The following is a 13437-nucleotide window of genomic DNA, read 5'->3' on the forward strand; positions in this document are numbered from 1 at the left end:
TGTTCCTTTTTCCGTAGCATTCAGCATCGAACCATCTTTTGGCTGTCCTTGTTTTTGGGTTTGTTTGTGTCACTGGTCTCCTATTTTGCCTGTTGCTTTTTCAAGGTCTTATCCTTTATTAAAGTTTCTATTTGTTTTATTTGTTCTTGCTGGTTTGTTAATTTTTCTTTATCTATTTTTCTTTGTGTGACTTGGTGGGTCTTTCTTGCTGGTGGTGACATGACGTTATTTATTTTTATCTTCATTGGAATGTGCTTTTGTATAGGAGTGATGGAGTCATGCCATTGGTTTAATACGTCCTTTTATTTCTCCTCTTGTTAATGCGATGTCAATGCTGCTTTTCCCATTGCGGTATATATATGTAGGTATCCGTCTATCGTTCAGTAGGGTGAAACCATCTTCCTCTAGGGTTTCAATGACTAGTCTTGTTTTATAGTCTCCGCGTCTATTCTGCAGTCGAGATCGCCTGCAATAATGGTGGGTTTGCTGTCATATTGTCTGATGAGTGTGACTATTTCGTAAATTATTTCTACAGCATTTGTGTGCGGTTTAAAATAGGCTGCAATTATATTTATGTTTGCTGCTTCTACTAGCATACTATTTTCTAGTTTTATGATTTTTGTGTGTGTGTCATCCAGGGTTTCAGTAAAATAGATATTCCTCGCATGGGTCGTCGTCCTTCTCCCTTCTTTGCCATTAGGTGAAAATTGTAGAAATCTTTATGTTGCCAGTTGTCTATCAGGAAGGCTTCTGTTAGTATTACAAAAACCAATAATATAATAAATTTGAATTTCATAATAAAACATTTTTGGGAGTTTCACAGTGAAACCACTGAGTCATTATGATGATTTTCATGGCTACTTTTTTTTTTGTAAAATTCAGTGAAACAGTTCTTTGTTTTCATTAAAACACGCATCCACATACCAGGTTGATCTAATTTGATCGGTATTTTGGCAACATTACAGTGTGCAGACCTTTGAGACAGTCCTCTTCCTGGCTAATGAGATGCATTGTCAAGCACTTATCTGGTGCAACGAATGGCTTGAATCTGTTCTGCTCGATCCGAGACCTCTTGTGGTTAGAAGAAGATAAAGATGCTCCAACTAGGTCAGCAGTTACAGTGAGTCTAAACTGTCCTAAGGATATTTGCATGTGACCGCAATGTTCCTTATAAATGATGAAGGCATTTGCAACAGTAAGAAAAGTGACAGAAAATTCTGTCACCACTTTTTCCTTTTTCTACCACTCCGATATGTCTTACAAGTCTAATATAGGCATTGTAATCCTTTACAATTTCTGGACAACTTTCTACACAGGAACTTTACATTTCCAAGATGTGCTTGTTTTCAACACTGTGGAAATTTGAAAGAAACTTTACTGATTGCTGTGATACCCTGGCTGCTACATCAAAACTGGAATTCTCCCCAAAACACGTTCTTTTGATTCTCAAAGTATTTTGGGAACCCAACTCTCAGCTCTCCTTTTCCTCACTGCCCCACAAGCATATGTTCCATTTCCTCAGATCGAGCATGAGGGGTACAGGAGCAAATTAATTATCAAGTACATCTTGTGATATTTTCCTGCAAATTATAAACCGAAGTGTTTCACAACTCGGGAACCGAAACACTTTTCTATATCCTGGCCAATTTTCCCAGTACAGGGCTGAAACTTGGCTTCTAACTTTCAGAATAGCCTTCTCTAAGATAATCCAGTAGCGGGGGCACCTTTAACAGTTTATCGTAGCCTTTCTCCCCCGTTTTCGGCTGCTGATCATTATTCACATGTATATGCCCCAGCAACCACAAAAATCTGATCCAAGGTATGAGAACTGAAATATAGTGATTACAAAGAGCTGGGTGAGAAGACCAATAATTCCTATATGGAGGATATTTCTTGACAACCATTAATAAATTGATGACACTAAATTTCTTCATTTTGTCAAGTTGTCGGTCTGTCTAGTAAATCATCACCAAGTAAGCAGCCAAATATGTCAATGGAGTTGGGTTTGTCAGGAAGGATATTTGGGCCATAATTATGTGAAAATTCAATAGTTTCTTATGCAAGTATCTCTTGCACCCATTCGATACGCTCCAGTAGGTCTCTGTTGTCATTACACACATCACCATCACTTTCAACACCAACACTCACCCACATCTGCTCAAAGTTCAACTATGTTCTTTTCAGGTGAAGTTGTGACTGCTGATCAATTTTGTCACATTCACTTTTGATACCCACAGCAGCTGACTCTGGATCACCTGGAATTTCAGTATGTTCGTTAGCACACCAGTGCTGAGGTAATGAATCCTAAATCATTGGTTTCCTCTTGGTGGTGGTTTACTATCCATACTGACGCTCTATAAAGAAAAATGCCTGCATACAGACTTACCATATGAAAGTTGTTACACCCCGCAGGTTTCAAACTGAAACCATCAGTATTTCTGTGAGAAATGAAACTACTACTAATAATTTATTACTAAAATATCTTCCAAAGACTGTTAAATGAAGTATAATAACAAAGCACTACCTGAAATTCCAAAAGTCTGCTGTAGAGACGTCACAAATTGAGTGTGTAAGTAAGTTTGGGCTGCATGTCCCAGTAATTTGTGCAACACTACACTAAAAACACAGGTAACCTTCAGTAATCACTTTTCTGCTGCAAGTAGCTGTCAGCACGGACGCTAGGTGTGAATAATCAGTGTGTGTGCTGTCTTTGAGATAAAACCAGCGGTCCACATATAGAAGCAAAGCAAAAATACACTTTCAGGTTGAAACCACTGGGCTGGAAAGGGTCAAAAAAATAAACATCTCTCATCCAGACTGTAAACCACTTAGGTTCCTTTCAGAGTACATTGATGCAATAGCTCTATACTGGACAATCATATATATCCACAAACTCAACAGAAGGTCCATGGATCACGACTGGAAAGCTGCACAGATCACATTAATACTCAAGAAAGGAAATAGGAGTAATCCACTTAATTACACATCACTAACCTACATTTGCAGTACGATTTTGGAATGTATACTGCCTTTGAACATTATGAATTACTTTGAAGAAAACAGATTACTGATAAATAGCCATTATGCATTCAGAAAATATCTTTCTTCTGAAATAAAATTAGCTCTTTATTCTCGTGAAGTAAGGGATCTCAAACTGATACATTTTTATGTTTTCAGGAGACCTCTTCCCCGTCCCTCACAAGCAATTTCTGATCAAATTGTGTGTCTACAGGGTATCATTTCAGTTGTGTGACTAGAGTTATAATTTCCTGTCAAAACATTGGAGTTCACAGTAACCAACAGAAAATAATCGAGTATATCAGAAGTAATATATGGTGCTCTCCCAGGGAGTGATATAGGTCCTCTGCTGTTCCTGATCTATATAAATGATTTGAGAGACAATCTGAGCAGCTCTCTTAGGACTGTTGCAGATGATGCTGTCATTTACTATCTTGTAAAATCATCAGATGATCAAAAGCGATTGCAAAATAATTCAGACAAAATATCTGTATGATGAACAGTGGCAACTGACTGTAAACAATGAAATTGTGAAGTCATTTACGTGAGTAATAGAAGAAATCTGCTACATTTCTGTTACACAACAAATCACACAAATCTGAAGGCTGTGAAGTCAACTGAATTCATAGGGATTAAAATTACGAGCAACTTAAACTAGAACAATCATATAGATAATGCTGTTGGGGGAAGCTAGCTAAGATTGCAATTTATTGACAGAACACTTAAAAGATGCAACAGACTACTAAAGAGACTATCTACACTACACGCTTATCTGTCCACATCCGGGAGGCGGGGTGGGGAGGGGTGGGGTGGGGTGGGGAGGGGTGGGGTGGGATGGAGCACTGTGGATATAATATGCAAGTTAATGTGGCACCCATTAAATGATGACACTACTCATTGTGGCAGGACTTCTCAAGGAATATCAACCTCTAACTTTCCCTTCTGAATGCGAAAATATTTTGTTGGTGCCTATCTACAAAGGGGGAGCCCACATACAAAGGGAGAGTTACTCACTGTAATTAAATAACAAAAATTGGAGCTGAACTGGAAAGATTTAAATGCACTATTTGAGAGTGGGACGGAAGAGAAATTTAAGATCATCATCTGGATAACTGAAAGACTTCAATAATGTCAGTTTTCTGGCTCTGAGTAAATTATTTTCACCTTTATTTTTGCAGGCAATATTTTTACTTACTAAGTATTCCACTATCACAGCTTCAATTCTGCGAGTACCTCATTCCTACTTTCCAAATTTAACAAAATCTCTGCGCCACACATTGCTGGAAGTCCAATGTAAAAGTTCTGTCTGCAAAAGGCAAGGAGGCAGGTTCCAGTCTTAACAGTTTTAAATAACCATGCAGTCAATAAATTTCTTTTAAAATTTCTTCAATATTGCTAACTTTCACAGATTTCCAATTACCCATTACAGAGTTTTCACTAAATGCCTTCATGCCACACAGAAAATAATGTGATTGTGTAACTGTAGCCAATTCATAATTATGATGCATCTATTAATGCAAAATAGAGTTAAGAAAACCACAATGCTTTATTTCTTGATTAAAAAAACTTTACCGACAGCCGTATGTTTTCGTTTATTTTATTTTATATGCTACCAGTTTCGGCAGCTCAATATTGCCACCTTCCGGCCCCATACCCTATTATCGTATTAACAATCTTATCGAATGGTGCCTTAAAACTGGTATCATAAATCCGATCGTTACACAACAGATTCCTGTGAATGGGTGACATTGACTGAGCCTACATACAGGCCTCAAAACGTGGTCAAAGATACTACCTTACTCGTGTTGGCAAAGGTTTTTGAATCAAGAAATACGTACCAGCCGAAGTTCCTCAAGCCATAATGGACCAACAGAGAATGCTTCATAGTGCTTTTTGGCCTCAGGGAAAGGGTTTAAAATTTAACATACTGTTTGGAATTTTGAATGGAATAGAAATAAAATGCCCAGAAGGTACGATTAAACTCTATGAGGCCAGGCAACTGGCCTGCAGTAGCTGCTTGTTTTACTTGTGGACTCAACACATCTGCTCCACTGAGGACAGAAAAATATGTACAAACTGGCAATCAAAAATTTTTGATATGTAAATTTTTAACATTATTACTTCATTTGTAACTATAATGATCTCTGAGACAATGAAACCTGTTGTTAGTAATTTTACCAGTCATTTACTGTAACTACTTACATTTGAGAAATTTATGTCTTGGCAAAAATGTGACATACACAATCAGAGTTCTTGTAATTTTAAACAAGTCAATACCAATGAATACTATTTCACAAAAAAAGACAAGAGATCAGTCTCACAATAAACCTGTATTTCTAAAATTTTCATTTTGAAAGGCACTACATTACACCCAATAAACTTGACAGCCCCCTTTAATTTGCGTTTAACAAATTACAAGATAAATTCTTTTTTTACTAAATGAATTAATAATAAATGTATAATTATGATACTACTACAGTCTTTAAATTGTGAGTACTTACATTAGTACTTTCAATAGAATCTACTTAAAATACTGAGCAGGACTTTGGTAATATAAGTTGTACTTTGACAGAAATAAAGAGAAACTTTCTACAACAAACCAAACAATACTTCACAATCACAGCCTAGTCTGCCTAACACTTAGTGAGAGGAACACGGCAGATGATATGAACAATTAAAAAAAAAATGATTTCAGTGACATTTATAATTATTACAACCACAATATTTTCAGTCGCTGAATTTTGTATCAGAACAAAATTTCAGTATGTATTTACATTTCAAAGTAGGCGTAATAATGTTTGATCATAGATAGTTCACTGACTCTTCATCAAATAAAGAAATATGTCATCTGTAAAATAATATCACTTTGGCTTTACAGCATCTGATAAGTATTAACCAAATGCAGAGAATATAACTGCATGATTACCAAAAATAAACAGTCTGATAACCCGTAATGTAAGGGAGAGAGAATCTTATTTCCATGCATGAAGGTTTCCTCTTCTCAATTTCTCTCTTCCTCTACTCTTAACATGAAAGTGAGATAAACTGGAGCAAGATAAATACAATTAAAAGATATAGCACTTCACTTGAAAGACACAGATTATGTACATGTCATGTGTAATTTCAAACAGAGTTGGGAAATCAAATGAAATCTTCACAAGTAATTACTTTTTCTGAGCTTTCCTAATTAATACCACTACGTATCACATGCCATAACAGCATATGAAAGACATTACACACAAAAATAATTATAGCTAATAGAATAAACATTATTGCTTTAGTTTAGACTTTACAAAATTTAACGAAGCACTACATTTGAGTGCAATAATTTTAGAACAGTTCTGAGAATAAATTTGTAAAAGTAATGTCTCATTTCATATAAATTGAGGACACTATGAAAAAGCTAATGAATACAATTATGGTCCTGAGAATACTACAAACAACAATTTGCTTATGTAAATACATTAATTTTAATTTTAACAATGAAATGTGAATGATGACTGGCGAAGACAGATCAATCAATACACTATATAGACAAGAAAAGGCACAAGATCTATTTCTTCAATACAGCATCAAACTTTCTCTGTGAACTTCTTCATGCACTTTCAATAACCAGCTTTACAAACTATGCTATCAAAATTACAAATTTCCTTGTATAAATGCTAATATATTAATCTGTAAAGATCACAATAAACTGAAATTAAGGCTACCACAGACTAATAATTTTAGAAGCACAAGGAAGTAGAGTAACCAGTCTAAAGGAATTCTGATCATCTCCAGATTTCAAAAAAATCATTTTGTGCAATACTACCATTTATCAATAGTCCAAAATTATGCGATGTTTAAAAAAATCTGCCCTGTCAAATAGGAGTACTTATCAACTGTATCAGAAACTTCATGGATGATTATAACTTTCTGTGGAAAGTCTGAAATTCTAATGCTGTGGAAATTCACATTCATTATCTCCAGCAAAGGCTGGAATGAATACATTGTCATCGTGTACAATTATGTATGTACAAACTGTTACACCTGTACTGCACAGAAAAAGGGCATCAATATACTGGGGTGGTTCGTTGTAGGCCACAAGGATGCAAACCACTATTCTGTCATTCAGCATGGCATGTAATAATTATTGTATGCAAAAGTTAACAATAAATTTATTATGCTTACAACAGGACATTCAAAAATAAGTTAAATGAAGTATATGACTGGACACCCAGAAACATCACATCCAGTAACTTGCTAAAAGCCTCCTACGCAGGAGGTAAATTTTCAACTGGATGATTGACAAAGATACAGAATTCTTTGCTACATCCTTCAAATTTCGTGTTTTAAGAAAAGAAATCAAAATGTCGTTACAGATTCAGAAGATCCAAAAGGATTTATTGTAGATGTAGCTTCAGCATTTACTATACACTTGTGAAGTTCTAATCACAATGGTTAACATCGACATCCAATTGTTGAAGTCATATTTTACTACATCAGTAATTTAGAGACAAGTAGCCACCAGTTAGCTACTACTTCTGTTCAACATATGCCTTACTCATGGACATTAAGATATTGTTATCATACATGAAGCTCATTTCACCTCTTATTTCCACTAATTCAGTTTCTCAAGTGAATTTCCACTGATGAGTATGTGCATGTGAGATTTTCATTGTCTTGGTAACTCAATAACTCACTTGATAACTCAATAACTCACTGATAGCTCACAGTCTTGAATGTCACACTTTTAATACAATCAACCATTTCAGGAAATGCAGAGGAGGGAAAAATCAATTAAGCAGACAGATCCTATTACATCTTTCTCAAGTCTATTGCAAAACTGGGAGCCACAAATCACACTATATTCCAAACACAATGTTTTAAAATATTTTTCCACGGATAATTAAAAATTTTCTCCATAAGTAAAAAAGAACCAAAGAAAAAGTATAACAATGCCAAACCAGCTGCTGCATTTCAAATTGCAACAACAGTCAAATGAAATAAATAATTTTCTACCACTGTAATGGTTGTTCTAACAGATTTTTCTTCACAGCCCTAGGATGAGTCTTTTACTGATTCTAAGATAAAAATCATCCTTACATACGAAAAAGACTTGGGTAAAGAATAGTTTGCTTCCACACTGATGAAAACAGAAGATATTATAGAAAAACTGTAGCAGACTTTCAAGTACTGTGTTAGGGATTCTCAAATGGAAAACATTCAGAAAATTATCTATGACAAATGAATGCAACATCCCATTCCAAATACACTTTGTACTCTTACTGCTATATGTTCACTAGAATAAGGAATCTAAACATCAATCTCAGCACAAAATCAAAGAGTTCAAATACCGTACAGACATGAATAGTCTGTGCTTTGTTTTTACCCCGAATTTAAGGATGAAATGCTGGGTTGTGTAGATTAATTGTAATAAGGTTGGTACTGTCCAACTACAACAATAGATCCCTTTATACTATAGTGTTGTCGTGGCCTCAGTCTGTGACATCAATAGCACATTAGAAGTGACATATTAACCACTAATTAATTATGGATGTTCTCAATACTGCTCGTACACAGCTAAAAAAAACTTGAAATTATTGAAGGAGCAGAGAACATTGTAAACCGTGCAGTGGGAATAAAGTAGGATGTGAGCAAGTGTTTTATTTGCGAATGGTGAAAAAACAAAATGCGCCTTCAAGAAATAAACCGTAATCGCCAGGGATTTCACAGCCAAAAAGCAAAGCATATGGACCTCGAAAAAAGGCTCTGCAACTATGTGGGCGAGAAGTGACAATTTGGATGCCCAGTGACAAGTGAAAGGTGCCAAATCAAAGCATTGGCTTCAGCCAAAGAACTAAGCATCACCGGTTTCAATGTTAGCTAGGGCTGGCTATCAAGATTTTTCCATCACAATGGATTAGGCTTCCAGAGCAAAACTACCAATGCTCAACAGCTGCCAAATGATTGGAGGAAAAGTAGTGAATTTTCATCACTAAGTGATAAATTTGCACTGCAAACATTCCTTTATATTATTGCAAGTTGTTAATACAGATCCAAGGGGACTCCAGCGTCATGATACGAACTGGCAGCAATGAGTGGCAAAGGTGTAAAGTGATGTGTGTAACTGGCAATGGATGAAAGCTACCACCTGACGTAAAATGTAAAAGAAACTATTGCAAAAAGATCACTGAAAGCTATATTGGTGACAGTGAATCTGAAGGGGCGGATGCGGTTGACTGGGTGGCATGTTTGGCAATGTCACCTTGTAGTGTCACTGAATTTATGTACCATGTCAGTCCTGGGCAGCTTTTACAGACACATAATTGAGGAAGTGCGAGACAAGTTACAAAAAGGGGAAAATTAGCTGTTATTACCCCTGGATGCATAACATCCATCCTGTAACAACTCGACATGTGTGTTTATATATATATTAGCCATCCAAAGCTGCACTTAAACAGGAAGATACACAATGTATAAACAAAGACAAATTAAAACCAGTCTCCCCCCTCCTTAAAATTTGGGTGCGCAGATTATTTGGTGAAATATATTATTCGCATATATATGTGGTATAAGTAGTCATAGAATAGAAAACTGATTCCGGTAGGTTATGGTGTGACAACTGTATATGTAATTAAACCAATTAAGGAAGTCACTCTTTTTATTTAAGGCTTGCACACATTTTCTGGGGAATTTATGGAATTGTTCCTCACTCAGATCATTTTAACTTTAACTGCTCATATCCAACATTTAAGTGCAACTTTTAGATAACAATAACTTTTTATCAATGAAAATAAAATAACTGTCAAACTTGGAGCAATAACTGTTATGCTATGCAAAGCTAAGAATGTGTGTAGGAGAGAAGTAGATCTGCTACTAAGTTTTTCCACTTAATTGTGCAACTACAACATTCACAAAAAGTTCAGGAACTTCTATAATTCTTTCTTTGTAAAAAGAAGGAGTATATTAATTTTTTAATTATATGCAAGCAATTTAAAGGATTAATATTAATGCTACCTGCATTTGTAAGAGCATAGCCTCAATCTGTTTAAGACAATCTGTATAATTGTCAAGTGTGTTTCACATGCTGTATGAACACAATAATATCCAATACATTCTACTCAACTAGACATGGTATGTCAAAAGCTTTTGTTTTTATTTCTGTGGTTATGATTTCAAATACTAAAATGATTCAAAGAATTTGTGTTGTCACTACTAAATTACTGTCACTGTTTTGGTGTTGCCTAGACCATAACTGCATATTATAACCAGAGCTGTTAGCAAATTATCCTCTTGTGAACATCAACCTCTGACACTTTACACTAACTTATTGGATACAAAATAGCTATTTTGACAATCCTGGAGCTCTGCAATCATGAACGTGGTTGTAAGTGTTCTTATCCGTAAGAGAAACCAAATACTATCAAATCCAGTAAGAACCTCTCCAGTTATGGTCAGTCTCTGTTCATACTGATTGTGCTTATTATAAGACAAAATTAAACATTATACACAAATATACAATTAATAATTGAACATTACCTATTTAGCATTCTTCCCTACTGATAATCAGGCTGTGAAAATCTATTAAAGTGAAGTTCCTCTGATGGAAATTGTGTATATTAAGCCAGTTTATCATTAGGTCGTCAGTCACTGAAGAGATTAAAGCTATTTATTACAATTGCAACAAACAAGTTTCACATACATAACATTTACCCAACAGCTTTTTTTAGATTGGTGTCACAACCTAATAAGAGTATTACAGGACGCTGAGGTTCTTATGTGCCTCAAATATGAATCAAGATGGCTCATTTTCCATGAAAATGATTTTTTTTCCTTAAGAAGTTTTATGGTACATCAACAGAGTCCTGATCTTGTTCTTTTTCCAATTCAAGTGTTCCTTTGCCACATATAACTTGATTCTTCGTGATGGGTATCAGGGCAATGAGAATGCCTGATAAAACAATCCAAACACCAGCTAAGTAGAAGGAAAGATCCCAATAACCAGTCAGATCAAAAACCAAACCTGTAGGCATTACAAAACACATAAATAAAGCAGTACAATGAGAAGCTAAACACTAATTAATTTTAACTGTGCTCTATGTACTAATTAATTTTCATTTCACATAAAGCTTCAGCAGTACCATAAACTTAATGACACTTCAATACAAAATATAGCTCTGACTTGTTAAAACAAATGCATCATTCTCTAACTTAAATAGTTCATAAATACAAGAACAAATATTAAGTAAGACAGTCTCAACATAACATATCACAAATGATAATGCTCATTTGCCTTTCTCATCCTTAACTTCTTGTGAGTCAATATTAGTCAAGTACTGTTTTTTTAAGTGTTATCTTTGTTGTAGTCAAGTTCACAGATTTTATGCTTTTGTGGAATTGTGGCCTGCAAACACAGGAAGCTTACAATTGAGCAAAACCTGATGTTCATCGACGATGTCAAAGTTAATCTCAACATAAAACTTTCAGACATGGAAAAAAAAAAGTATGATTTGGCACAGTCTTCACTGCACCACACCTTTAAAAAAAAAAACAACTAAGCAGTATTAAATATCAAAGCTTGCAATTCCTCTGACTGCAAAAGGAGGAACATTTGCAGCTCTACAATCAGTGATGTGGAAACTATTCTTTTAAAATGGTTTCAAGGATGCAAAATGGCAGCATTCCTGTAAGTAGAACAATTCAACAACTGAAAGCTCAGAAAAATTCCCTGAAGGCCTGTTTTGAAAATTTCAGTGTGTCAAACGAATAGTTAGATCATTTTGAGAAATGTCAGTCTTTCATTTCAGTGTGTAAGAGGAGACAGTGAGGCTCTGGACACAGAAAATTTAGGCCACTGGAGAAACAGTATAATGCTGCAAATAGGGATGGGAGTGAGAAGTTGCCACTATTGATAATAAGGAAATTAAAACTCTTATTTTAAAAATTCTCATGAGTTTTAAAACATTAAGACAGTACCTTGTACTTAACAAGTATAACAGCAATGCCTAGATGACATAACGAATATTTACAAGATTTCTCAGGCATTTAGATGCCAAAATGAGTACAGCAGGTAGGAAAATAGTACTACTGATTGACCGATGCCTGTACATCCAAAGGAAACAACATTTATGAGAAATATTAATGCTGTGTTTCTTCCACCAGACTGCAGAAATCATCTGCAGCCTCTGGACTTGGGCATAATACACTCCATTAATGCCAAATACAAGATAACAGCCATCTAGAAATCAATTACATTCCTTGAGAGAAAGGAAGTGATGAGACTTAACATTTTGCGGGCCATGCACATGTTTATTGCTGCATCGAACTGTGTAATGCAAAGACTGTGTTAAATTGTTTTGCAAAGGCTAGCTGTGGTACATCAGTTGCTGATGAAGATGACATTGTTCCACAGGAAATCACAGATGTTCTTAAAAATGTGACATTCCAGTACTTTGTTTTTGTGACGATGATGTCTTCACTTCTACACTTGAGATGAACGTGACTGAGGTGTGAAATTCTAGTGAAGGAACACTGTGAGGTAGGAAGTGATGGTGGTGCCAACGATCATGTACTAGAGAAGTAAGAGGAGGAGAAGGCGGCTGTTGCATCAAGTTTCACAGGTGCTGTACAAAGACCTGAGACTGTCAGGGACGACATTTCGTCTTTTACTGTAGACTAGTCCATTACAACTGACATCAACAGAGTGGAGTGACAACTTCTATCATTACAGTGTGATGGCAGGAGAAAGCAAACAAGTCGTCTTGAATTTTCCTAAAACACAAAGAGTGTGTTCTGCAAAAATGTGATATACAGGGTAACAATTATTTAACTATACAAAAAACATAAATTAGTTACAAACTGCAGTGTGCACACACTTTATTCAGCATGTAAATGTCACTACAGATATTTGGACTTATGATAGTTTGATATGTCTGCCATCATTGGCGGTAAAGTGGTGCACATGAATTGTGAAATTCTGCATAACCTGCCGAAGTGTCAGAACATAGATGCCATCGATAACCTCCTGAATGGCTGTTTTTGGCTCAACAATGGTTTTAGGGTTATTGCTGTACATCTTTTCTTTAATATGGTCACACAAAAAGGAGTCACTTGTGTTCAGACCCGGAGAATATGGCAGCCAATTGAGGCCCATGCCAGTGGCCTCTGGGTACCCCAGAGCCAGAATGTGGTCCCTAAAGTGCTCCTCCAGGACATCAAACACTCTCCTGCTTCGATGGGATTGAGTTCCATCTTTCATGAACCACATCTTGTCAAAATCGGGGTTATCCTGGATAATGGAGATGAATTCATCTTCCAAAACCTTCATGTTCCGTTCGGTAGTTACTGTGGCATCAAGGAATAATGCACAGATTATTCCGTGACTGGACACTGCACACCACGCAATCACCCACTGGGGGTGAACGGACTACTACAGCA

General features: G+C 35.9%; 1 protein-coding gene across 5 annotated transcripts in view; it reads right to left on the bottom strand.

Annotated features, from left to right (window-relative positions):
• Positions 1 to 4989: 4989 nt before the first annotated feature.
• LOC126456745 (uncharacterized) overlaps positions 4990 to 13437 on the bottom strand; it is a 271037-nt gene continuing 262589 nt past the window's right edge. For all 5 annotated transcript variants that reach the window (XM_050092492.1, XM_050092491.1, XM_050092490.1 and 2 more), the window contains one exon: positions 4990 to 11023. In XM_050092492.1, coding sequence (XP_049948449.1) covers positions 10845 to 11023 — 179 coding nt within the window. In that variant the 3' untranslated portion in view covers positions 4990 to 10844. The remainder of the gene's footprint in view (positions 11024 to 13437) is intronic.

The sequence above is a fragment of the Schistocerca serialis genome, chromosome 2 (genome assembly GCF_023864345.2).
Source record: "Schistocerca serialis cubense isolate TAMUIC-IGC-003099 chromosome 2, iqSchSeri2.2, whole genome shotgun sequence".
Classification (NCBI taxonomy): Eukaryota; Metazoa; Arthropoda; class Insecta; order Orthoptera; family Acrididae; genus Schistocerca; species Schistocerca serialis.